General features: G+C 65.8%; 3 protein-coding genes and 1 long non-coding RNA gene across 5 annotated transcripts; 2 read left to right on the top strand and 2 right to left on the bottom strand.

Annotated features, from left to right (window-relative positions):
• Positions 1–1,052: 1,052 nt before the first annotated feature.
• Positions 1,053–15,312, bottom strand: ATF6B (activating transcription factor 6 beta). Its single transcript, XM_054051953.1, has 15 exons — positions 15,186–15,312; positions 14,328–14,404; positions 14,122–14,206; positions 12,738–12,814; positions 11,826–11,898; positions 10,675–10,838; positions 9,619–9,804; positions 8,040–8,128; positions 7,373–7,437; positions 6,673–6,787; positions 4,278–4,365; positions 3,807–3,880; positions 3,090–3,198; positions 2,326–2,410; positions 1,053–1,731 (listed from the first exon to the last, which is right to left on the bottom strand). The coding sequence occupies exons 1-15, from the start codon at positions 15,268–15,270 to the stop codon at positions 1,574–1,576; spliced, it is 1,530 nt and encodes a 509-aa protein (XP_053907928.1). The 5' UTR covers positions 15,271–15,312; the 3' UTR covers positions 1,053–1,573.
• A 288-nt stretch (positions 15,313–15,600) lies between these two features.
• On the top strand, positions 15,601–16,367 carry LOC128849642 (uncharacterized). 2 transcript variants are annotated; one of them, XR_008447454.1, is made up of 4 exons: positions 15,606–15,648; positions 15,807–15,874; positions 15,905–16,030; positions 16,220–16,367. It is a non-coding gene; the product is annotated as an uncharacterized LOC128849642 (long non-coding RNA). The 2 variants fall into 2 exon arrangements; XR_008447453.1 differs by having other exon boundaries at positions 15,601–15,648; positions 15,807–16,030.
• Positions 16,368–16,629: 262 nt separating this feature from the next.
• Positions 16,630–17,996, top strand: FKBPL (FKBP prolyl isomerase like). The gene has a single exon (XM_054051952.1). It carries the CDS (start codon positions 16,630–16,632, stop codon positions 17,734–17,736), a length of 1,107 nt encoding a protein of 368 aa, XP_053907927.1. The 3' UTR covers positions 17,737–17,996.
• Positions 17,997–19,547: 1,551 nt separating this feature from the next.
• Positions 19,548–24,775, bottom strand: PRRT1 (proline rich transmembrane protein 1; the record flags this gene model as incomplete). The annotated part of the gene is made up of 3 exons (XM_054051951.1): positions 19,548–19,958; positions 20,903–21,092; positions 24,687–24,775. Coding segments are annotated over 3 exons (456 nt in total), but the record flags the coding sequence as incomplete, so codon positions are not given.
• Positions 24,776–25,899: the final 1,124 nt, after the last annotated feature.

Here is a 25,899-nt window from a genome sequence, read left to right as displayed (position 1 = left end):
TCTAGGGACCCCAGGACCCACCTAGGGGAGTGGCTTGGGACCTATAGGGAGAAGAGGGAGCTCTGGAAGCCATAAGGTGAGTTATGGGGGGGCTCTGGGGAGAAGGGGGGGCTCTGGGGGCCATAGGGTGAGTTATGGGGGGGCTATAGGGAGAAGGGGGGGCTCTGGGGGCCATAGGGTGAGCTAAGGGGGGGACTCTGGGGAGAAGGGGGGGCTCTGGGGGCCATAGGGTGAGTTATGGGGGGGCTATAGGGGGCTATAGGGGGCTATAGGGAGAAGGGGGGGCTCTGGGGGCCATAGGGTGAGTTATGGGGGGGCTATAGGGGGGCTACAGGGAGAAGGAGGGGCTCTGGGGGCCATAGGGTGAGTTATGGGGGGGGTATAGGGAAAAGGAGGGGCTCTGGGGGCCACAGGGTGAGCTATGGGGGGGCTATAGGGGGGCTATGGGGAGAAGGGGGGGCTTTGGGGGCCACAGGGTGAGTTATGGGGGGCTATAGGGGGGCTATGGGGGGGGCTCTGGGGGGCTCTGGGGGCCATAGGGTGAGCTATGGGGGGCTATAGGGGGGCTATGGGGAGAAGGGGGGGCTCTGGGGGCCACAGGGTGAGTTATGGGGGCCTATAGGGGGGCTATAGGGAGAAGGAGGGGCTCTGGGGGCCACAAGGTGAGCTATGGGGGGGCTATAGGGGAGCTATGGGGAGAAGGGGGGGCTCTGGGGGCCACAGGGTGAGTTATGGGGGGCTATAGGGGGGCTATAGGGAGAAGGAGGGGCTCTGGGAGCCACAGGGTGAGCTATGGGGGGGCTATAGGGGGGCTATGGGGAGAAGGGGGGGCTCTGGGGGCCACAGGGTGAGTTATGGGGGGCTATAGGGGGGCTATAGGGAGAAGGAGGGGCTCTGGGGGCCACAAGGTGAGCTATTGGGGGGCTATAGGGGAGCTATGGGGGGGGCTCTGGGGGCCATAGGGTGAGCTATGGGAGGCTATGGGGCACTGGGGGTCTCGGGGGGGTCTCGAGGGGCTCCGGGAGGTCTAAAAGGCTCCAATTCAGGTTTTTCCCCATTATTTTATTGATCTCGGTAGTAAAAAAGCCCCTGTGGGCGGGGCCAGAGACGAAGCTCCGCCCCCTTGAGGGAACAGCGACTCCCGTAAGTGCTGGCGGGGGCGGGGCCTCACGGAGGGGGTGGGGCTTGAGCCCGGGACAGCGCCTTTATCCAGTGAGGGTGGTCACTCCCATAGGGGCGTGGCTTCCCCTCTATGGGGGCGTGGCCTCCAGCAACTGGAGACTCATCCTCATGGGGGCGTGGCTTCACTCCATGGGGGCGTAGCTTCACTCCTTTGGGGGCGTGGCCTCACCCATATGGGGCGTGGCCTCACTCCCTTGTGGGCGTGGTCTCCTCTTTGTGTGGGTGTGGCTTTGCTCCCTTGGGGGCGTGGCTTCACATCACTGGGGGCGTGGTTTTCCAGGTGGAGGGGCGTGGCCTCACACCCTGGTCCACTCTTCCCCCCCCACAGGGATGGCGGGAGGGGGGCGTGGCTTGCCTGAGGTGTGGGCGTGTCCTCGGCCGCCCCTCCCCTTTAGGCCCCGCCCAGGTATGGCGGGGGGGCGCTGGGGGCGCGGCTGCGGTTTCCGGGGGGCGCCGGACGGCGCCGGACGTGGATGACGCGCGTGTCCATCACCTCACAGTCCACCTGCATCATGGCCTCCAGGCCCCCCCCGCGCCCCGACAGGCTCTCTGGGGGGGGGGGGGGGGAAAAGGGGGGGTCCCCCGTGTCAGACACCCCCCCGAGATCATGGGAAACCCCCCCAGGGACAGGGGGACCCCCCCCTAAGGTGATAAGGACACTCCCCAGGGTGATAAGGAACCCCCCAGGGTGATAAGAACCCCCACAAAACGATGGGGACCCCCCCAGGGTGATGGGGACCCCTCCTCAGGTGATGGGGACCCCCCCCTAAGGTGATAGGGAACCCCCAAAGTGATAGGGACCCCCCCCAGGGTGATGGGGACCCCCTCCTAAGGTGATGGGGACCCCCTAAAGTGATAGGGACCCCCTCACGGTGATGGGGACCCCCCCAGGATAATGAGGACCCCCCCAAAAGTGATGGGGACCCCCCTAAAGTGATGGGGACCCCCCCATATCACTCTGAGCCCCCTATAGATAATGGACTCCCCCCAAAAAAACATGGGGACCCCCCCAGGATGGACAGAAGCCCCTATGGACCCCCCCAGGGACACGGGGACCCCCCCCAAAAACCAGAAAGAGACCCCCACGGACCCCCCCCCGAGGGACAGGGGGACCCCCAAAAGACATGGGGGGCCCCCCCTCACCGTTGATGGCGGCCGCCGGCATCACCAGAGACATTTTGGGGCGCGAAGTCTTATTGTGGCTGATGGCCGGGAGCAAGAGATGGTCCTGGGGGGACACGGACGGTGGGGACCCCTGCACCCCAAAACACTCCCCCTGCACCCCAAAACACTCCCCCTGCACCCCAAAACACAACCTCTGTACCCCAAAACACCCCCACACAGCCCCCTTTGCACCCCTAAACACCCCCACGACCCCGTGTACCCCGAAACACACGCTCTCTGCACCCCAAAACATACCCACACCCTCTATGCACCCCAAAACACACCCTCTATGCACCCCAAAACACCCCCTCTGCACCCCAAAACACCCTCACACAGCCCCCTCTGCACCCCAAAACATACTCACACCCCCCCGCACCCCAAAACACACCTCCTCTGCCCCCCAAAACACCCCCTCTGCACCCCAAAATAGATCCTCTGTACCCCAAAACACCCCCTCTGCACCCCAAAACACCCCCCCACTCCCTCTGTTCCCCAAAACACAATCCCTGCACCCCAAAACACCCCCACACACAACCCCTGCACCCCCCCTGCACCCCAAAACACACCCTCTGTACCCCAAAACACCCACACACAGCCCCCATGCACCCCAAAACACACCCCCTGCACCCCAAAACCCCCCCACACCCCCCTCTGCACCCCAAAACACACCCCCCACACCCCAAAACGCACCCTCTGCACCCCAAAACCCCCCCTGTACCCCAAAACACCCCCCCCCCCGTTACCCGTCGGAAGGAAACGACGTAGAAAGTGTCTTCGCGGCGGTCGATGGCGGCAAAAAAAGGGGGTTCGGGGGGATCCGGGCGGTAGAGCTGCAGCTGCCCCGGGGGGGGCCTGGGGGGAAAAGGGGGTGAGGGGGGAAAAAAGAGGGCAGAAGGGGGGAAATGGGGGGGCAGAAGGGGGGGAAATGGGGGGTAAAAAGGGGTAAAAGGGGGTAAAAAGGGGGTTTGGGGGGGTCAGAGGAGGTTTTGGGGGGTTCAGAGGGGTTTTGGGGGGAACAGAGGAGGTTTTGGGGGGGTCAGAAGGGGTTTGGGGGGGACAGAGGGAGTTTTGGGGGAGTCAGAGGGGGTTTTGGGGGGGACAGAGAGGGTTTGGGGGGGACAGAGAGGGTTTTGGGGGGGACAGAGGAGGTTTGGGGGGGACAGAGAGGGTTTTGGGGGGTCAGAGGAGGTTTTGTGGGGGACAGAGAGGGTTTTGGGGGGGACAGAGGAGGTTTGAGGGGTCAGAGGGGGTTTGGGGGGTTCAGAGGGGGTTTTGGGGGGGGTCAGAGGGGATTTGTGGGGGACAGAGGGGGTTTTGGGGGGGACAGAGGGGGTTTGGGGGGTGTCAGAGGGGAGTTTGGGGGGGTCAGAGGGGGTTTGGGGGTTCAGGGGAGCTTTGGGGGTGCGGGGGGGGCTCAGGAGGTTTGGGGGGGGGGTGTCCCCATTTTGGGGGTCTCTCACCTTTGGGGGTGCGGGGGGGGGGCTGCGATGAGGCGAGAGGAGACCGGAACCTTCCAGGGGGGGGAAGCCTGAAACTGGGGGGGGGGAGTCAGGGACCCCCCAAAATAACCCTCCCTGAACCCCCAAACCCACCCACACCCTCAAATACACCTTTGGGGACACCCCCAGCACCCCAAGACCCCCCCAGCACCCCAAATTCCTCCACCAGCACCCAAAGACCCCCCCCAGTACCCCAAATTCTCCCCCAGGACCCCAAAGAGCCCCCCCAGACCCCCCCCAGCACCCCAAATTCCCCTCCAGGACCCCAAAATCCCCTCCAGAACCCCAAAGAGCCCCCCCAGACCCCCCCCAGCACCCCAAATTCCCCTCCAGGACCCCAAATTCCCCTCCAGGACCCCAAAATCCCCTCCAGAACCCCAAAGAGCCCCCCCAGACCCCCCCCTGGACCCCAAATTTCCCCCCAGCACCCACTTTTTGTCGGGGGGGCCGTGGGGGGGTCCCCGGTTTCCTCCGGTCGCTCTGGTGGCGCCGAACCCACCCACTGAGCTCATCCGCCAGACTGGGGGGGCACAAGGGGGGGGCACAAAGGGGGGGCACAAGGGGGGGACAGTAAAGGGGGGGCACAAAGGGGGGACAGTAAAGGGGGGGCAAAAAGGGGGGGGAAGGGAGAAAAAAGGGGATATAAATAATGGAGCAATAAATGGGGAGAAGATAAAAATGGGGGGCAGTGCCCCCCCAATCCCTCTATTCCCCCCCATTTCCCCTCATTTCCCCCCCATTTCCCCTCCATTTCCCCCCATTCCCCCCATTTCCCCCCCATTTCCCCCCATTCCCCCTCCTTTCCCCCCCATTTCCCCCATTTCCCCCTATTTCCCCCCCATTTCCCCCCATTTCCCCCCGTTCCCCCCCATTTCCCCCCATTTCCCCCATTTCCCCATTTCCCCCCATTTCCCCCCATTTCCCCCCATTTCCCCCATTTCCCCCCATTCCCCCATTTCCCCCCCATTTCCCCCATTTCCCCCCCATTTCCCCCTATTTCCCCCATTTCCCCCCATTCCCCCCATTTCCCCCCATTTCCCCCATTTCCCCCATTTCCCCCCCATTTCCCCCCATTTCCCCCATTTCCCCCCCATTCCCCCCCATTTCCCCCATTTCCCCCCCATTCCCCCCCATTCCCCCCCATTCCCCCCTATTTCCCCCCATTTCCCCCCATTTCCCCCCATTCCCCCCCATTTCCCCCATTTCCCCCCCATTCCCCCCCATTTCCCCCATTTCCCCCCATTTCCCCCCATTTCCCCCATTCCCCCCATTTCCCCCCATTTCCCCCATTTCCCCCCCATTCCCCCCCATTTCCCCCATTCCCCCCATTTCCCCCATTTCCCCCCCATTCCCCCCCATTTCCCCCCATTCCCCCCCATTTCCCCCCATTTCCCCCCATTTCCCCCCATTCCCCCCTATTTCCCCCCATTCCCCCCCACTTCCCCCATTTCCCCCATTCCCCCCATTTCCCCCCATTTCCCCCATTTCCCCCCCATTCCCCCCCATTTCCCCCATTCCCCCCCATTTCCCCCCATTTCCCCCTTTCCCCCCATTCCCCCCCATTTCCCCCCATTTCCCCCCATTTCCCCCTATTTCCCCCCATTCCCCCCCACTTCCCCCCATTTCCCCCATTCCCCCCATTTCCCCCCATTTCCCCCATTTCCCCCATTTCCCCCCCATTCCCCCCCATTCCCCCCCATTCCCCCCTATTTCCCCCCATTTCCCCCCATTTCCCCCATTCCCCCCCATTTCCCCCATTTCCCCCCCATTCCCCCCATTTCCCCCCATTTCCCCCCATTTCCCCCCATTTCCCCCATTCCCCCCATTTCCCCCCATTTCCCCCATTTCCCCCCCATTCCCCCCCATTTCCCCCATTCCCCCCATTTCCCCCATTTCCCCCCCATTCCCCCCCATTTCCCCCCATTCCCCCCCATTTCCCCCCATTTCCCCCCATTTCCCCCCATTCCCCCCTATTTCCCCCCATTCCCCCCACTTCCCCCCATTTCCCCCATTCCCCCCATTTCCCCCCATTTCCCCCATTTCCCCCCCATTCCCCCCCATTTCCCCCCATTTCCCCCATTTCCCCCCCATTCCCCCCATTTCCCCCCATTTCCCCCCATTTCCCCCCATTCCCCCCTATTTCCCCCCATTCCCCCCCACTTCCCCCCATTTCCCCCATTCCCCCCATTTCCCCCCATTTCCCCCATTTCCCCCCCATTCCCCCCATTTCCCCCATTCCCCCCCATTTCCCCCCATTCCCCCATTTCCCCCCCATTTCCCCCATTTCCCCATTCCCCCCCATTTCGCCCCCATTCCCCCCCATTCCCCCCCATTTCCCCCCGTTCCCCCCCATTTCCCCCCATTTCCCCCATTTCGCCCCCATTCCCCCCATTCCCCCCCATTCCCCCTATTTCCCCCCCATTTCCCCCCATTTCCCCCCGTTCCCCCCCATTTCCCCCATTTCCCCCATTTCGCCCCCATTTCCCCCCATTTCCCCCATTTCCCCCCCATTCCCCCCCATTTCCCCCCATTCCCCCCTATTTCCCCCCATTTCCCCCCATTTCCCCCATTTCCCCCATTTTCCCCCATTTCCCCCCTCATTTCCCCCCATTTCCCCCCATTTCCCCCCCATTTCCCCCCATTTCTCCATTTCCCCCTATTTTCCCCCGTTTCCCCCCATTTCTCCCCCACTTCCCCCCTGTTTCCCCCCATTTCCCCCCCGTTTCCCCCCATTTCCCCCCCCTTTCCCCCCATTTCCCCCCATTTCCCCCCATTTCCCCCTCATTTCCCCCCGTTTCCCCCCCGTTTCCCCCCATTTCCCGCTCACCGCAGGGATTCGGTGCGGTTGAATCGGGGGCAGTCGGGGGCCCCCGGGAGCCCCCCCAGAGCCAGAGATGAATTCCTGGGGGGCAGTGGGGGGCAACGAGGGGTTAACGGGGGGGCTGGGGGGGGGCCATGGGGGTCCCGTTGGGTCTGGGGGTGTCTGGGGGGGCTATAGGGGCCCCATTGTATTTTTTGGGGGGCTATGGGGGTCCTATTAGGTTTTGGGGGGTCTGGGGGGGGTCATGGGGGTCCCATTGTATTTTGGGGGGGGCTATGGGGGTTCTATTGGGTTTGGGGGGGTCGGGGGGAGCCATGGGGGTCCCATCGGGTTTTGGGGGGGGGCTATGGGGGTCCCATTGGGTTTTGGGGGGGTCGGGGGGAGCCATGGGGGTCCCATCGGGTTTTGGGGGGGCTATGGGGGTCCTATTGGGTTTGGGGGTGTCTGGGGGGGGTGCCATAGGGGTCCCATCGGGTTTTGGGGGGGCTATGGGGGTCCTATTGGGTTTGGGGGTGTCTGGGGGGGCCATAGGGGTCCTATCGGGTTTTGGGGGTGCCTGGGGGGGTCCCTGTTATCCGGGTGGTTTTTTTGGGGGGCTGTTTGCACCCACCTGAAGGGGGAGGTGTCGGGGGGGGCCCCGGGGGGCTCCGGGGGGGGTCCCCAAGCTCGGGGCAGGGCGGGGGGGGGGGCGCCCCCCCTCGGGGACCCCCAAAAGGTGTCGGCGGCCGCGGGGGGGGGGGGGGGCTCGGCAGGGGGGGGGGCTGCGAGAGGCTGGAAAAGGGGGGGGGGGGCGGTGTCACCCCAAAAGTGACCCCCAAAGTGCTCCCCCCAAAGTGTCCCCCAAGAGTCCACCCACAAAGTTTCCCCTCAACAAAGTGCCCCCTCTCCAAGGTACCCCCCCAACAGTGTCCCCCCCAAAGTGCTCCCCCCAAGAGTGCTCCCCCCAAAGTACCCCCCCACAAAGTGTCCCCTCAACAAAGTGCCCCCTCTCCAAGTGCTCCCCCCCAAAGTGCTCCCCCCCAAAAGTGCTCCCCTCAAAGTGTCCCCCCCAAAGTGCCCCCCAAGAGTCCCCCCACAAAGTTTCCCCTCTCCAAAGTGCCCCCCAACAGTGTCCCCCTAAAGTGCTCCCCCTAAAGTCCTCCCCCCAAAGTGCCCCCCCAAAAGTGCTCCCCTCAAAGTGTCGCCCCCCAAAGTGCCCCCCAAGAGTCACCCCAAAAAGTTTCCCCCCCCAAAGTGCCCCACCCAAAGTGGCCCCCCACAAAGTGCCCCCCCCCAAAATGTCACCTGCAAATGTCCCCCCCAAAGTGCCCCCCACCATAAAGTGCCCCCCCCAAGAGTGCCCCCCAAAGTGCCCCCCCCCAAAGCGCCCCCACCTGAGGGGCCCGAGACCGCAGGCGAGGAGGAGGAGGGCTGCGAGGCAGGCGAGGGTGCGGGGCCCGGGCGGGGGGCGCAGCTCCGAGCCCTGGGGGGGATGGGGGGAAAGAGGGGGTGTTACTGCCCCGTAACCCCCCCCCCCCAAAAAAGAGATGGGAACCCCCCCAAAACGGGGCATTCTGAGCTCTCATCCTCCCCCCGGAACCCCCATAATGGTACATTCTATCCGCTCACACACCCCCCCCCCCACGGAAACCCCCACAATGGTATATTCCAACTCCTCATTCCCCTCTCAGACCCCCACAGTGGTATATTCCAACCCCTCATTCCCCCCCAAACCCCCATAATGGCACATTCCAACCCCTCATCCCCCTCCCAAACCCCCATAATGGCACATTCCAACCCCTCATCCCCCTCCCAAACCCCCATAATGGCACATTCCAACCCCTCATCCGCCCCCCAAACCCCCATAATGGCACATTCCAACCCCTCATCCCCCCCCAAACCCCCATAATGGCACATTCCAACCCCTCATCCCCCCCCAAACCCCCATAATGGCACATTCCAACCCCTCATCCCCCCCCCCAACCCCCTACAATGGTCTATTCTACCCCTCACAATGGTACCTCCCCCCCCCAAAGCCCTGCAGTGGTACCGCCCGTTGTCACGGCAACGAGCCCCCCTCATTATGGGATGGCGGGCGCGGGCTCTACTATTGGATGGGGAGAGGGGGTCGGATCGTACCATTGTGGGGTTGGGGGGGGGGGGAGGGCACAAACTGGGCCACTATGGGGCAAAAGGGGGGTATTATGGGATGGAGGAGGTGGACCGTACCATTGTGGGTTTGGGAGGGGGGAGGGCACAAACTGGGCCACTATGGGGCAAAAGGGGGGTATTATGGGATGGACGAAGTGGACTGTACCATTGTGGGATTGAGAAGGGGGTCTAAGCTGTCCTATTATGGGATAGATGTCGTATTATGGGATGGAGAGGACCTAAACCGCCTTATTATGAGATGGAAAAGGTATAAACTGTTCCATTGTGCGTCTATGGTGACTTATTATGGGATGGCGGACTGTAAACCGCCTTATTATGGGATGGTGGGGTCCAAACTGTCCTATTATGGGATGGAAACAGGTCTAAAGCGTCTTATTATGGGATGGAAAGGGGTAAAGTCTCTTATTATGGGATGGGGGGGACCTAAGGTGTATTATTACGGGATGGGGGTGGCCTAAGGTGCATTATTATGGGATGGAGGTGGCCTAAGGTGTATTATTATGGGATGGGGGGGGACCTAAGGTGTATTATTATGGGATGGGACGGCCTAAAGCCCCCTATTATGGGATAGAAAGAGCCTATATCATCCCATTACGGCACCGTCGAAGCCCAAACTGTCCTATTATGGGATGGGAAAGGGTCTAAACCGCCTCATTATGGGACTCGGAGTACTCTCACCCCCCTTATTATGGGATGGAGGGGGTCAACCCTACCACTCTGACCCCGAAACGGCTCCGATCACCCCATTACGGACCGAGAAGGGGGGCGTGGGGTGGACTATTATGGGCTGTAGAGCCGTACCTGCCCCAGGAGGGCGTCGAGGCGTCGCCGCAGCACGGCGTTGTCGCGCCGCAGCCGCTCGTTGTCGGCCAGGGCGGCGCGCAGGCGCTCCTCCAGGCCCTGAACGTACTCCTTCCGGCGCCGCCGCGACTGACACGCGGACTCGCGGTTCTTAATCATCCGCTGCTGCCGCTTCAGCACCTTCGCCTGCGGGGGGGGGCGGAAGGGGGGCAGATGGGGGTAAATGGGGGGGATAGGGGGGGTAAATGGGGGAGATATGGGGGTAAATGGGGGGGATATGGGGGGTAAATGGGGAGATATGGGGGTAAATGGGGGGATATGGGGGTAAATGAGGGTAAATGGGGGGGATATGGGGGGTAAATGGGGGAGATATGGGGGTAAATGGGGGAGATAGGGGGGTAAATGGGGGGATATGGGGGGTAAATGGGGGAGATATGGGGTAAATGGGGGGATATGGGGGTAAATGGGGGTAAATGGGGGGATATGGGGGGTAAATGGGGGCAGATATGGGGGTAAATGGGGCAGAGATGGGGGTAAATGGGGGGGATATGGGGGTAAATGGGGGGATATGGGGGTAAATGGGGTAAATGGGGGAGATATGGGGGTAAATGGGGTAAATGGGGGGGATATGGGGGTAAATGGGGGTAAATGGGGGAGATATGGGGAAAAAGGGGGGCAGAGATAGGGGTGAGAGGGGTAAATGGGGCAGATATGGGGGGTGGGAGGGGTCCCCAGGGGGGGATTTGGGGGTCCCTGGGGCATGTGGGGGTCCCGGGGGGTAAATTGGGGGTCCCATGGGTGAATTTAGGGGTCCCTGGGGGGGGGATTTGGGGGTCCCGGGGGCATGTGGGGGTCCCGGGGGGTAAATTGGGGGTCCCCAGGGGGGTATTTGGGAGTCTCTGGGGCATATGGGGGTCCCGGGGGGGATTTGGGGGTCCCATGGGGGAATTTGAGGGTCTCTGGGGTGATTTGGGGGTGTCTGGGGGTGGATTTGGGGGTCCCCAGAGAGGGGATTTGGGGGTCCCTGGGGGTGGATTTGGGGGTGTCGTTACTCACATCGAGCTCGGGGGGTGCGGGGGGTCCGGGGGGGGCGGGGACGATGCTCTTGGTCTCGGGTTTTGGGGTTCCGGGGGGGGCGCGGGGGGGTCCGGGCGGGGGGAGGCACAGCACCCGCGGCAGCAGCAGCTCCGACCCCGACAGCAGCACCGCGGGGGCAGAAACTGGGGGGACCCCCTCAGAGGGGACCCCAAAACCCCCCAAATCCCTCCCAGAGAACCCCAAAACCCCTCCAGGGACACCAAAACACCCCCAGGGACCCCCAAATCCCTCCCAGACACCCCAAACCCCCCCCGAGGACACCAAAGCTCTCCCCAGGGACCCCCAAAACCCACCCAGGAACCCCCAAACCTCCCCTGGGGACCCCAAAACACCCCCGAGGACACCAAAACACCCCAAGAACCCCAAAGCCCTCCCCAGGGACCCCCAAACCCCTCCCGAGGACCCCCAAACCAATCCCACGGACCCCAACGCCCCCCCAAGAACACCAAACCCCCTCCCCCAGAACCCCAAAACCCCCCCAAGGACACCAAAACCACCCCAGAGACCCCCAAAATCCCTCCAGGGACCCTCCAGTCACCCCAACCCCCCCCAGGGACCCCCCCAGGAAACCCCTCTTCACCCCAGGACCCCCCCAAACCCCCCAAACGCCCTCCCCATAGACTCAGCCCCCCCAAATCCCCCCCCAAACCCCCTCCCCATGGACTCAGCCCCCCAAAACCCCCCCCAAACCCCCTCCCCATGGACTCAGCCCCCCCAAATCCCCCCCCAAACCCCCTCCCCATGGACTCAGCCCCCCCAAATCCCCCCCCAAACCCCCTCCCCATGGACCCAGCCCCCCCAAACCCTCCCCCAAGGCCCCCCCCAATCCGTACCAGCGATGGCGGCGGGCAGGGGGGGGGGCAGCCCCCGACACCGGCTGCAGGAGGATGGTTTGGGGGGGACTGGGGGGGGGCACAGCCCCAGGGGCCCCCCCAGAAGGTTTGGGTTGGATCAGGGGGGTCCGGCGACTTTGGGGGGGGCCCTCAGCCTTCACCGCCGGCGCTGCTGTGAAAACGGGGGGGGGGGGGGGGGGTCAGGAAGGCAGTAGGAACACCCCCCACCCCACAGCCCCCCAAAATCCAACCCCCCCTATCCTTTTCCGGTCTTACTGGGATCTGGGGGGGCGCAGGGCAGGGGGGGGGGCGGCTCCGTCTTCACCCCCAGTTCGGGGGGGCTGGGGGGCTGCAACGAGAGACAATGGGGGGGGCTGGGGCAAGAGGGAGGGGGATTTGGGGGGGCTGGGGGGGGCCTGGAGCAATAGGGAGGGGATTTTGGGGGGTTTGGGGCAATAGGGAGGGGGATTTGGGGGGGTTTGGGGGGGTTTGGGGCAAAAGGGAGGGGGATTTGGGGGGGGTTGGGCAATAGGGAGGGGATTTGGGGGGGTTTTGGGGGGGCTGCAGCCATAGGGAGGGGAATTTGGGGGGGTTTGGGGGGGTTTGGGGCAATAGGGAGGGGGATTTGGGGGGGTTTGGGGGGGTTTGGGGCAATAGGGAGGGGATTTGGGGGGGTTTGGGGGGGTTTGGGGCTAAAGGGAGGGGGATTTGGGGGGGTTTGGGGGGGGTTGGGGCCATAGGGAGGGGAATTTGGAGGGGTTTGGGGGGGGTTGGGGCCATAGGGAGGGGGATTTGGGGGGGTTTGGGGGGGTTTGGGGCAATAGGGAGGGGATTTGGGGGGGTTTTGGGGGGGCTGCAGCCATAGGGAGGGGAATTTGGAGGGGTTTGGGGGGGGTTGGGGCCATAGGGAGGGGAATTTGGGGGGGTTTGGGGGGGTTTGGGGCAATAGGGAGGGGATTTGGGGGGGTTTTGGGGGGGCTGCAGCCATAGGGAGGGGAATTTGGAGGGGTTTGGGGGGGGTTGGGGCCATAGGGAGGGGGATTTGGGGGGTCAGGGGGGATTTTGGGGGGTTGTAGGACTGGGGGGTTTTGGGGGGGGCTGAATCCCCGGGTGGGGGTTGGTTGGGCTTTGGGGGGTAATGGGGAAGGATTTTGGGGTGCTGGAAGGGTTTGGGGGGTCCCCACGTACCCCCGGGGGGGTCTCGGAGGCGTCGGAGCAGCGGGATGAGGGGGGGGGGGACCCCGGCTCCGACTTCACCTGCAGCTCTTTTTGGGGGGGAAGGGGGATAGAAAGGGGGGGGCAGTCGAGCTGCGCCCCCAAACTGCCCCCCCCGACCCCCCAGTACAACCCCAGAGCGCCCCAACAGCCCCACCTCCCCCCCAGGCCTCCCCCAGAACCCGCAAACTGCCCCCCCAGAGCCCCATTTGCCCCCCAAACCCCAAATCTCCCCCCCAGCCCCCCAATTCCCCCCCAAAGCCCCCCATCTCCCCCCCAGCCCCCCAATTCCCCCCCAAAGCCCCCCATCTCCCCCCACAGCCCCCCAATTTCCCCTCCCAAGCCCTCCATCTCCCCCCACAGCCCCCCATTTCCCCCCAAAGCCCCCCATCTCCCCCCCCAGCCCCCCAATTTCCCCCCAAAGCCCCCCATCTCCCCCCCAGGCCCCCCAATTTTCCCCCCAAAGCCCCAAATCTCCACCCCCAGCCCCCCAATTCCCCCCCAAGGCCCCCCATCTCCCCCCCAGCCCCCCATTTCCCCCCCATCTCCCCCCACAGCCCCCCAATTCCCCCCCAAAGCCCCCATCTCCCCCCCAGGCCCCCCAATTCCCCCCCAAAGCCCCAAATCTCCCCACCACAGCCCCCCAATTCCCCTCCCAAGCCCCCCATGTCCCCCCACAGCCCCCCATTTCCCCCCAAAGCCCCTCATCTCCCCCCACAGTCCCCCAATTCCCCCCCAAAGACCCCATCTCCCCCCCAAGCCCCCCAATTCCCCTCCCAAGCCCCACATCTCCCCCCACAGCCCCCCAATTCCCCCCCAAAGTCCCCCATCTCCCCCCCAGCCCCCCAATTCCCCCCCAAGGCCCCCCATCTCCCCCCCAGCCCCCCCAATTCCCCCCCAAGGCCCCCCATCTCCCCCCCAGCCCCCCCAATTCCCCCCCAAAGCCCCCATCTCCCCCCCAGCCCCCCAATTTCCCCTCCCAAGCCCCCCATCTCCCCCCCCAGCCCCCCAATTCCCCCCCAAAGCCCCTCATCTCCTCCCACAGCCCCCCAATTCCCCCCCAAAGCCCCCCATCTCCCCCCCCAGCCCCACCAATTCCCCCCCAAAGCCCCCCATCTCCCCCTCAGCCCCCCCAATTCCCCCCCAAAGCCCCCCATCTCCCCCTCAGCCCCCCCAATTCCCCCCCAAAGCCCCCCATCTCCTCCCACAGCCCCCCAATTTCCCCTCCCAAGCCCCCCATCTCCCCCCACAGCCCCCCAATTTCCCCCCCAAAGCCCCCCATCTCCTCCCACAGCCCCCCAATTCCCCCCCAAAGCCCCCCATCTCCCCCCCAGCCCCCCATTTCCCCCCCCCTCACCTGGGAAGAGGCTGGGGGGGGGCTCCAGGCCCCAGGGGGGGTCAGGGGGGCTGGCGGTGCCCCCACCCTCGAAGGCACAGTCGAACTGGGGGGGCAGAGACATAAATGAGCAAAGGGGACCCCAATGGGGGGTGGGGGGGCATGAGGGGGCGGGGCTTGGGGGGGAGGGGCCTTGGGGACCCCTAAGGGGGGGGGGGGGGGGTTACCATGGGGTCGGGGTCCAGGGAGGGGAAAAGGTGGGTGGGTTCCAGGCGGTCGTCAAGGCAACCGTAGAGACCGGCATCTGCGAAAGGTGTGAAAAGCCACGCCCCATCAAGCCACGCCCCCTCATCAAGTCACGCCCCTCACCAAGTCACGCCCCCAGCATAGTCCACGTGGGTCTTGAGCACGTGAGGCCACGCCCCCTCTGTCAGGCCACGCCCTTCACCGACACACAGCGTTCTATCGACCACGCCCACTCGACTCAAGCCACGCCCCCTCCTCACGCCCCATCCATGCAAGGAAGTGACCACGCCCACTCGGTAGAGCCACGCCTCCTCTCTATAGCCACGCTCCCTCTCTATAGCCACGCCCCCTCCCTCACGGCCTGTCAATTCAGAAGACACGCCCCCTTCCAGTAACCACGCCCCTTCCAGTGACCACGCCCCCTCCCAGTAACCAAAACTTTTCTCTCCAGCCACACTCCCTCCCTATCACCTGTTTATTCACAAGCCACGCCCCCATCTGCAAGGCACGCCCCCATCCCCAAGCCACGCCCCAAAGCGACTCATTCCCAAGCCCCGCCCCCTCCACCACCTGCCCACACCAGAGGCCCCATGGATAGGCCACGCCCCCTTCACAAAGCCACGCCCCCTCTCCAACCAAGCGTGCCTTGTAAGCCACGCCCACTTCCCCAAAGCCGCGTCCATCTCCTCGCAAAGCCACGCCCCTCCCTCAAGCCACGCCCCCACATCGACCCCGTGTAGAGACCACGCCCCCGCGCCAAGCCACGCCCTCTCCGCGCCAAGCCACGCCCCCCGTCGCCCCCCTCCCCCTCGGCGCCCCCCCCCGCGCCCCCCCCGTACCCCAGTCCTCGGCTCCCAGCAGATTGTCTGCCCGGAACCGCCCCGCATCGCTCAGCACCAGCAGCTCCGGCGCCAGCGCCGCCATCTTCCGCCTCGCCGCCCTCCGCCCCTCCCCCTCCGCCGGGGCCTCCTCCGCCCTCCCGCCAATGAGGAGCGCGGGGACCGCCGCTGGCCACGCCCCCCCTGCCCACGCGCATGCGCGCCGCCCGCCGGCCAATGGCAACGCTGGATCGCCGCTGGCCGCGCCTCCTGCCCCATCGAGGCCACGCCTTCCCCTGCCCGCGCGCATGCGCGCTCCCGCCCCGCCCGCACCCGCGGCGCTTAAAGGGGAAGCGGCGGCGGGTCCGGAGCGCCGCTCTGATCCAACCGCCCCCCCAATCCCAGACACCCCCTCTTCACGGCTCCTCCTCTCCCACCCCCCCGATATCCCGGACCCCCCCCAGTCCCGGACCCTCCGGTCCCGGTAGGTTTGGCCACGCCCCTTTCGGGAAGGGAGCGGGGGAGGAGGAGGAGGGAGGGGGCGTGGTTAAGCGTGAAGTGAAAGGGGCGGGGCTTCCTGGTGGGAGGGCTTTAACTGGAGCGGCCACGCCCCCTCTGAGCAAGCCACGCCCTCTCTGACAGGTACCACGAGGCTATAGGAGAGATGGAAGGCCGGAGCTCAGCCAATGGAGATGGAGGAGGATCTGAAGGTGCTCCCAATGAAGATGGAGGATCCGGAGGTGCTCCCAATGAAGATGGAGGAGGATCTGAAGGTGCCGCCAATGGAGATGGAGGATCCGGAGGTGCCTCCAATGAAGATGGAGGAGGATCAGAAGGTGCCGCCAATGAAGATGGAGGATCCGGAGGTGCTCCCAATGAAGATGGAGGAGGATCTGAAGGTGCCGCCAATGAAGATGGAGGATCCGGAGGTGCCTCCAATGAAGATGGAGAAGGATCTGAAGGTGCCGCCAATGAAGATGGAGGATCCGGAGGTGCTCCCAATGAAGATGGAGGGGGATCAGAAGGTGCCGCCAATGAAGATGGAGGATCCGGAGGTGCTCTCAGTGAAGATGGAGGATCCGTTTCTCCCCGCGGGGACCCCTGGGATTGGTCGAGGCGGGAGGCGTGGCTGTGGGCTCTGGAGGAGGAGGAGGAGGAGCAATGGGAGCCGTGGGTGGGGCTGGGGGCGTGGCCACCGGAGGAAGGGGCGTGGCCAGGGGAGGGGGCGTGGCCTGCGGGGTGGTGGGTGAGCCCCGACGGGGCGTGGGCCAAGTGGGTGCTGCGGGAGGGGCGGGGCCTGGCGCGGCCCTCCGAGGGGGCAGAGTGCTGCCTGCGGCTCTGGGCGTGGGCGGGGCCAGCGCAGGGGGCGGGGCCGAAAGGGGAGAAGGGGGCAGAGGGGCTGCCTGTCAAAGGGGCGGAGCCAGAGCTGAGCGAGGGGGCGGGGCCAGAGCCAGGCAAGGGGTCCATGTCACACAAGGGGGCGGGGCCAGAAGGGGACAGGGGGGCGGGGCCAGAACCAGGCAAGGGATCGCTGTCAGTCAAGGGGGCGGGGCCAGGATCAAAGGAGGGGGTGGGGCCAGAAGGGGCCGAGGGGGCGGGGCCAGAACTAGGGAAGGCGTCACTGTCAGTCAAGGGGGCGGGGCCAGAAGGGCCCGAGGGGGCATGGCCAGAGCCAGGCAAGGTGTCTCTGTCACTCAAGGGGGTGGGGCCAGGAGAGAGGGAGAGGGCGGGGCCACAACCAGAACAAGGGGCGGGGCCAGAGCCAGACAAGGGGTCCCTGCCACTCAAGGGGGCGGGGCCAGGAGGGGCCGAGGGGGCGGGGCCAGAGCCAGGCAAGGGATTGCTGTCAGTCGAGGGGGCGGAGCCAGAAGGGGCCGAGGGGGCGTGGCCAGGCTCAAATGAGGGGGCGTGGCCAGAGGCAGGGGAGGGGGCGTGTCTGCGGGTGCGGGTGGGCGGGGCGGAGGGCCGCTGGGCGCGGTGCGTGGAGCGCTGCGTGCGGTCGATGCGGGCGGGGGAGCGGGCGGTGCTGCGGGCGCGGGGGGCGCGGGGGTCGTTGGCCCTCAGCCTCGACGCCTTCGCCGCCGCCGCCCCCCCGTTCTGGGCCGAAGGCGCCGCGGCGCGGTGGTCGCGGGCGGAGGCCTCGGGGCGCCGGGCGGCCGCGCTGTGGGCGTCGGGCGAGGCCGAAGCGGCGGCGCGAGCGTACCGGGGGGCGCTGAGGGCGGCGGTGCTGGCGGGGGGGGTCCCCCCGTTACCGCCCGAACGCGCCGACGCCAAAGCGGAGCTTCACGCCGGGCTGGCGCTCTGCCAGCTGCGCCTCGGGCTCCCGTCCGCCGCCGCCGCCAACGCCACCAAAGCCCTGGAGCTGCGGCCGGCGCACGGCGAAGCGCGGCTACGGCGAGCCATGGCGGCGGCGGCCATGGGCGACCTGGACGCGGCGCTGGACGATCTCCGCGCCGTGCTGAGGGCGCAGCCCGGAAACCGGCGAGCGCGGGAGGAGCTGCGGAGGGTGCGCGGCGCCGCCAGGGAGAGGGACGCGCACCTCGCACGGCGCCTCGCGCGGCTCTTCGCCTGACGGGATTGCCGCGGGGAGGGCGGCGGCGTTACCGTGGCAACGGCGTCATCGTGGCGATGGTGTGATCAAAGTGATGGAGTTACCGTGGCGACGGCGTTACCGTGGAGACGATGGTTCTGCAGTGATGGTGTTAAAGTGATGGAGTTACCATGGGAACGGCATTGCCACGGAGACAGTGGTTCTGCAGTGATGGTGTTATCGAAGTGATGGAGTTACCATGGCAACGGCGTTACCGTGGAGACAATGGTTCTGCAGTGATGGTGTTATGATGGAGTTACCATGGTGACGGCGTTACCGTGGAGACAATGGTTCCGCAGTGATGATGATATCAAAGTGATGGAGTTACCATGGCAACGGCGTTACTGTGGAGACAATGGTTCTGCAGTGATGGTGTTAAAGTGATGGAGTTACCGTGGCAACGGCGTTACCATGGAGACAATGGTGCTATCAAAGTGATGGGGTTACCGTGGCAACGGGATTGCCATGGAGACGACGGGGGTGGGGGGCGTTGGAGCAGAGGATGAGCTCTGCGCCTTTTGATCATTAAGGAGATCCTTAACGAGCGCTGCTTCGTTAGCGGGGGTGGAGGTGGCGTTGTCATGGTGATGCCGTTGCCATGGCGTCTGGGTGGGGGAGGGGGAGCAGTAACGAGTGGGATGCGCCGTTACCATGGAGACCGAGTTGCCATAGAGATGCTGATCCCTCTAAGGACCCCCATAGGGCCCCCCCAGACCCCCTTAGGGCCCCCCGAGACCCCCTTTATCCCCCCAGGACCGCCATAGGGCCCCCCAAGACCCCCTTTATCCCCCCAGGACCCCCATAGGGCCCCCCAAGACCTCCTTTATCCCCCCAGACCCCCTTAGGGCCCCCCAAGACCCCTTTCATCCCCTCTGCAGCCCCTAAGGACCCCCTTAGGGCCACCCAAGACCCCCTTTATCCCCCCAGGACCCCCTTAGGGCCCCCCAAAACCCCCTTTATCCCCTCTGCAGCCCCTCAGGACCCCTTTAGGGCCCCCCAAGACCCCCTTTATCTCCTCTGCAGCCCCTCAGGACCCCTTTAGGGCCCCCCAAGACCCCCTTTATCCCCTCTGCAGCCCCCCAGGACCCCCTTAGGGCCACCCAAGACCCCCTCTATCCCCTCTGCAGCCCCCCAGGACCCTTCTAGATGCCCCCCAGGACCCTGGAGGGACCCCAAGGGCGATGCTTTCCCCCCCCCCCCCCATAACGAGGTGATCACTGACGAGTGTCCCCTCCCCCCGTATCAATATAGAGATTTATTGGTGAGCAGCGGGGGGGGGGGGCGGGGCCTGGCATGCAAATGAGACGGGGCCCCGCCCAGCGGGAGCCCGGGGGCGGGGGGGCAGCCGTTGCCATGGCAACGCTTGGGGGAGGCTGGGTACCATCGCTAGGGCATCACTGGGGCCCTCAGCGTTGCCATGGCAACACCGAGGAGGCTGAGTATCGTTGCTATAGGGCATCACTGGAGCCCTCAGCGTTGCCATGGCAACACCAAAGAGTCTGGGTACCATCGCTAGAGCATCACTGGGGCCCTCAGCGTTGCCATGGCGACACCAAGGTGCCTGGGTACCATCTGTAGGCCCCTCAGCGTTGCCATGGTGACTCCGAGGAGGCTGAGTACCATCGCTAGGGCATCACTGGGGCTCTCAGCGTTGCCATGGCAACACCAAAGCGACTGGGTACCACCCTCAGCGTTGCCATGGCAACCCCAAAGCACTTGGGTACCACCCTCAGCGTTGCCATGACGACCCCGAAGTGCTTGGGTACCACCCTCAGCGTTGCCATGACGACCCCGAAGCGCTTGGGTACCACCCTCAGCGTTGCCATGGCGACCCTGAAGCGCTTGGGTACCACCCTCAGCGTTGCCATGGCGACCCCAAAGCGCTTGGGTACCACCCTCAGCGTTGCCATGGCGACACCGTTGGCGTTTGGGCCCCATCGTCGCTGGGGCATCACCACGTTGGGAGGGGTGAGGGTGGGTAAGTGGGCGGGGCCTGTGCGCGTTGCCATGGCGACGGGGGGGCGTGGCTACGGGTCCCAGTCGTTGTCGTGGTGCTGAGCGGCGATGATGATGACGACGGCGAGGATGGTGCAGAGCACGATGGCGGCGATGCCCACGGCCAGGCTGATGAACGAGAAGTTCCGCGCCTCCCGCGACGCGATCTCGGCCGAAACGATGTCCCCCCGCGCCACGGCCGCGCGGACCTGGGGGGGCGGAGGGGAACGGGGGGGTCAGCGGCACCCCCAGACCCCAAAAACCCCCCTGTACGCCCCCCTCAAACCGCGTCCCCCCGCGCCACGGCCGCGCAAACCTTTGGTGGGGGGCGGAGGGGAACGCGGGTGTGAGCAGCACCCCCAGACCCCAAAAACCCCCCCTGTACGCCGCCCTCCAACCATGTACCCCCACATACCTGAGGGGTGTCAGAAATGGGGGGGTCAGCAGCACCCCCAGACCCCAAAAACCCCCCTGTACGCCCCCCTCAAACCGTGTCCCCCCACATACTTGGGGGGGTGTGGGAGATGGGGGGGTCAGCGGCACCCCCAGACCCCAAAAACCCCCCTGTACACCCCCCTCAAACCACGTACCCCCACACCACAGCCCCCCCAAACCATGTCCCCACACGCCATGGTTGTGCGGACCTGGGGGGGGCGGAGGGGAACGGGGGGGTCAGCGGCACCCCCAGACCCCAAAACCCCCCCTGTACGCCCCCCTCAAACGGTGTCCCCCCACACCATGGCCCCCCCAAATCATGTCCCCCCTCGCCATGGCCACGCAAACCTTTGGTGGGGGGTGGAGGGAAACTGGGGGGGCAGCAGCACCCCCAGACCCCAAAAACCCCCCTGTACACCCCCGCCAAGCCATGTACCCCCACACCACGGCCCCCCCAAACCATGTCCCCCTCTGTGAACTTGGGGGGGTGTGGGAAATGGGGGGTCAGCAGCACCCCCAGACCCCAAAACCCCCCCATATGCCCCCCGAAACCCCCTTGTACCCCTCAATCCCAGTGTCCCCCATCCTCCCTGTGCCCCACAACCCCCTGTGCCCCCCCTTTTGACCCCCATCTCCTCTGTGTCCCCTCTTTGCCCCCCAACCCCCCATTGCCCCCCAAGCCCCCCCGTACCCCCAAACCCCCCCTGTACCCCCGAACCTGCACAGCTTTGACGATGGCGACGACCCCCGTGGGCCAAAAGCAGCAGAGGGTGGTGAGGACGGCGATGGGCAAATAATCGTGGGGGGCCCTTCCCCCCCCACAGCCCCCCCCCGAGAGGGGGAGCCCCGACCCCCACGGGGCCCGGCAGGGGGGCTGCAGCGGGGCCGGGGGGGGGCGCCCCGAAAGCCTGGGGGGGGAGAAAAGGGGGTGTCGGGGGGGGGAAAGGGGGTGTCGGGGGGGGAAAGGGGGAGAAAAAGGGGGTGTCAGGGGGGTGGGAGGGGAAAAAAAGGGGGTGTCAAGGGGGGAAGGGGGAGAAAAAGGGGTGTCAGAGGGGTGGGGGGGAGAAAAGGGGAGAAAGTCCCCCTGAATCCCCTCCCAGTGCCCCCCAGTGCCCCCCAGTCCCCCTCTATCCCCCTCCCAGTGCCCCCCAGTCCCCCTTTATCCCCTCCCAGTCCCCCATTATCCCCTCCCAGTGCCCCCCAGTCCCCCTCTATCCCCTCCCAGTGGCCCCTCGTGTCCCCCAGTGCCCCCCAGTCCCCCCCTATCCCCCCCCAGTGCCCCCCAGTCCCCCTCTATCCCCTCCCAGTGGCCCCCAGTGCCCCTTTATCCCCCCCAGTCCCCATTATCCCCTCCAAGTGCCCCTCAGTACCCCCAGCCCCCCTCTATCCCCCCTCCCAGTGCCCCCCAGTCCCCCTTTATCCCCTCCCAGTGCCCCCCAGTGCCCCCCAATCCCCCATTATCCCCCCCAAATGCCCCCCAGTGCCCCCCATTGCCCCTCTATCCCTCCCCCCATTGCCCCCCATCGCCCCCCTATCCCCCCCCCGATGCCCCTCATGGCCCCCCCCGGCACTCACGCCCCCCCCGGGGTACACGGGGACGTAGGCGGTGCCCCCCCTATCCCCCCCCCCTCATGGCCCCCCCATTGCCCCCCCCATTGCCCCCCCCATGGCCCCCCCCATGGCCCCCCCCCGACTCACGCCCCCCCCGGGGTACACGGGGACGTAGGCGGTGCCCCCCCTATCCCCCCCCCCTCATGGCCCCCCCATTGCCCCCCCCGGTGCCCCCCCCGACTCACGCCCCCCCCGGGGTACACGGGGACGTAGGCGGTGCCCCCCCCATCCCCCCCCCCCCATGGCCCCCCATTATCCCCCCCATGGCCCCCCCCGACTCACGCCCCCCCCGGGGTACACGGGGACGTAGGCGGTGCCCCCCCAATCCATCCCCCCCCATGGCCCCCCCGGTACCCCCCTATCCCCCCCCGGTGCCCCCCCCGACTCACGCCCCCCCCGGGGTACACGGGGACGTAGGCGGTGCCCCCCCCATCCCCCCCCCCCCATGGCCCCCCATTATCCCCCCCATGGCCCCCCCCGACTCACGCCCCCCCCGGGGTACACGGGGACGTAGGCGGTGCACGGCTGCAGTTGGACGGTGAACGGGGGGGGGGCGGCGTAGGGGAGGGGGGGCTGCGGGGGGGGGGGCGCCCCGTAAGGGGGCTGCGGGGGGGCCGCGGGGGGGGCTCTGGGCAGAGTGGCCGAATGGGGGACCCCCGCGAACCCCCGCGGCAGAGTGGCCGCACCCCCCCCACCCCCCCCCCCCCCCCACCCCCCCCGACCCCCCCCCAACCCCCCCCCGGGAACCCCCGCGGCAGAGTGGCCGCCCCTCCCCCCGCCAGGGCCCCCCCCCGCGGCAGAGGGGTCCCCCCCAAACCCCCCCCCACCCCCAGAGCCCCCCCCGGGGGAGCGGGGGGGCCGTAAGGGGGGGGAGAGGTGTGGGGCGCCCCCTCGGGGGGTCCTGGAAAAAAGGGGGGGGAGGGGGCGGGGGGGGAGGGGAGAAAAAGGGGGGGAGAAAAAAAGGGGGGAGAAAAAAGGGGGGGTCAGAGTGGGGGGGGAGAAAAGGGGGAGAGAAAAAGGGGAGAAAAGGGGGGGAAAAAGGGGGAGAAAAAGGGGGGGAAAAAGAGAGGAGAGGGTCAGAGTGAGGGGGGACCCCCAAATCTCCCCCCTCAGAACCACCCACACAACCCTGAGCCCCCCCAGAGACCCCCCCGGAGTCCCCAAAGAGACCCCCCGGACCCATCGAACCCCCCCAGAAACCCCCCCAGGACCCCCCAAATCCCCCCTAAATCCCCTCCCAACCCCCCAGAAACCCCCCAGGACCCCCCAAATCCCCCCTAAATCCCCTCCCAACCCCCCAGAACCCCTCCAGGACCCCCCAAATCCCCCCCAATCCCTGTTCCCCCCCCTCAACCCCCCCTAAATCCCCTCCCCCCCCCCCCAGGCCCCGTTTCTGGGTCACCCCCTCCCCCCCCCGATCTATTTATAGCGGCACTGGGGGGGGGGGGCACCCCCATATCTGTGTCCCCCGTGTGTTTGCACCCCCACACCCCCCATATCCCCCCATATCCCCCCATATCTCCCCCATATCCCCCCCATATCTCCCCCATATCCCCCCATATCCCCCCATATCTCCCCCATATCTCCCCATATCCCCCCATATCCCCCCATATCCCCCCATATCTCCCCCATATCCCCCCATATCCCCCCCATATCTCCCCCATATCTCCCCCATATCTCCCCCATATCCCCCCATACCCCCCCATATCTCCCCATATCCCCCATATCTCCCCATATCCCCCCATATCCCCCATATCCCCCCATATCCCCCCATATCTCCCCCATATCCCCCCCATATCCCCCCATATCCCCCCATATCTCCCCCATATCTCCCCATATCCCCCCATATCTCCCCCATATCCCCCCATATCCCCCCCATATCCCCCCATATCCCCCCATATCTCCCCCATATCTCCCCATATCCCCCCATATCCCCCATATCCCCCCATATCCCCCCATATCTCCCCCATATCCCCCCATATCCCCCCATATCCCCCCATATCTCCCCCATATCTCCCCATATCCCCCCATATCTCCCCCATATCCCCCCATATCCCCCCATATCCCCCCATATCTCCCCCATATCCCCCCATATCCCCCCCATATCTCCCCCATATCCCCCCATATCTCCCCCATATCTCCCCCATATCTCCCCCATATCCCCCCATATCCCCCCATATCTCCCCCATATCCCCCCCATATCTCCCCCATATCCCCCCATATCTCCCCCATATCTCCCCCATATCCCCCCATATCCCCCCATATCTCCCCCATATCCCCCCCATATCTCCCCCATATCTCCCCCATATCCCCCCCATATCTCCCCATATCCCCCCCATATCTCCCCCCATATCTCCCCCCATATACCCCCATATCTCCCCATATCTCATGTATGGTTTGGGGGGGCTGTACAGGGGGGGTTTTGGGGTCTGGGGGTGCTGCTGTCCCCCCTATTTCACCCTTCCCCCCCCCAGGTGCGGGGGGGGGGACATGGTTTGGGGGGTGTGTACGGGGGGGGGTTTGGGGGTGCTGCTGTCCCCCATCTTCTCCCTATTCTCCCCTCATCTCTCCCATCTCCCCCATCTCCCCCGTGTCCCCCATCTCCCCCCACCCCCCCATATCCCCATGTCCCCCCCATTCCTCCATCTCCCCCATATCCCCCATCTCCCCCCATGTCCCCCCATCTCCCCCCATGTCCCCCCATTTCCCCCATGTCCCCCCATCCCTCCATCTTCCCCCATCCCTCCATCTTCCCCCATCTCCCCCCATTCCTCCACCTCCCCCTCTCCCCCCTCGATCCCCCATTTCCCCCCCCCACCCCCCACGTCCCCCCCATTTCCCCCCCTCACCCCCCATCTCCCCCCCCCCGTTCCGCCCCCCCCGCTCCGCACCGGGTTTTTCTGCCGCCATGGGGTTCGGGTCCCCCCGTTGGGGCCTCCGCAAAGCCCGGAACGGATCCAAACGGACCGAACCGAATCCTCCCCCCCCCCCCTCAACTTGAGCCCTCGGAACCCGGACTGGATCGGAGCGGAGCGGAGCCGCAGCAGCTCCTGTCCTGGAGCCAAACGGAGCGGGTCGGAACCGGCGGAAATACCGGACTGGAACCAAATGGATCGGAACCAGATGGACCTGGACGGGACCCCCCGTCCCCCCCAAATCCGGATTGGATCCCCCAAACCATCTGCCACCCCCTCAAATCCGGATTGGACCCATAGAACCTCCCAAACCCGGAATGGATCCCCCGGAAGGGATCCCTTCGCCCCAAGAACCCCCACACTGGGACCCCCCCCAAGTCCGGATTGGATCCCCCCAAACCCAGACTGAGTCCCTTAAACTGGATCCTCCCCACTGGGACCCCCCAAAACCAGACTGGATCTCCCCCAGACCAGAAGCGCCCCCCCAAATCCGGATTGGATCCCCCAAACCACTTCCCCCCCCCAAATCCGGATTGGATCCCCCAAACCACTTCTTCCCCCCCCCCAAATCCGGATTGGATCCCCCAAACCACTTCCCCCCCCCCCCCAAATCCGGTTTGGATCCCCCAAACCTCTTCCCCCCCCCCCCCAAATCCGGATTGGATCCCCCAAACCTCTTCCCCCCCCCCCCAAATCCAGATTGGATCCCCCAAACCTCTTCCCCCCCCCCCCAAATCCGGATCCGAACTGGAGCGAAACCCCTCCGCAACGCTGTGAAAAACTTTATTCCAAATGACCCAAAAAAGCCGCGTTTGGCCCCAAATTCCCACTTTGGTCCTGAAAAGGGGGGGTCGGGGGGGGCGTCCAGAGGGGTTTGGGGGCTCCAAAGGAGTTGGGGGGGGGGTCCAGAGGGGTTTGGGGGGGTCCAAAGGGGTTGGGGGGGGTCCAGAGGAGTTGGGGGGTCCAAAGGGGTTGGGGGGGTCCAAAGGGTTTGGGGGGGGTCCAGAGGGGTTTGGGGGGGTCCAAAGGGGTTGGGGGGGTCCAAAGGGGTTTGGGGGGGTCCAAAGGGGTTGGGGGGGTCCAAAGGGTTTGGGGGGGGTCCAGAGGGGTTTGGGGGGGTCCAAAGGGGTTGGGGGGGTCCAGAGGGGTTTGGGGGTCCAGAGGAGTTGGGGGGGGTCCAAAGGGGTTT

This window comes from Cuculus canorus, chromosome 31, assembly GCF_017976375.1.
Source record: "Cuculus canorus isolate bCucCan1 chromosome 31, bCucCan1.pri, whole genome shotgun sequence".
Lineage (NCBI taxonomy): Eukaryota > Metazoa > Chordata > Aves > Cuculiformes > Cuculidae > Cuculus > Cuculus canorus.
Note: the sequence above shows the minus strand (reverse complement) of the source record. Positions and strands in the feature narration are given on the sequence as shown.

Bases quoted from the DNA above. Each gene is read 5' to 3' on its own strand.
- FKBPL (XM_054051952.1), top strand. From the start codon at position 16,630: ATGTCACACAAGGGGGCGGGGCCAGAAGGGGACAGGGGGGCGGGGCCA.
- ATF6B (XM_054051953.1), bottom strand. From the start codon at position 15,270: ATGGCGGCGCTGGCGCCGGAGCTGCTGGTGCTGAGCGATGCGGGGCGG. The intron at 14,405-15,185 runs GTACGGGGGGGG...CACCTTTCGCAG, and splicing joins GCTGGGAGCCGAGGACTGGG to ATGCCGGTCTCTACGGTTGC. The intron at 11,899-12,737 runs GTACGTGGGGAC...CTCTCGTTGCAG, and splicing joins CCTCCGAGACCCCCCCGGGG to CCCCCCAGCCCCCCCGAACT.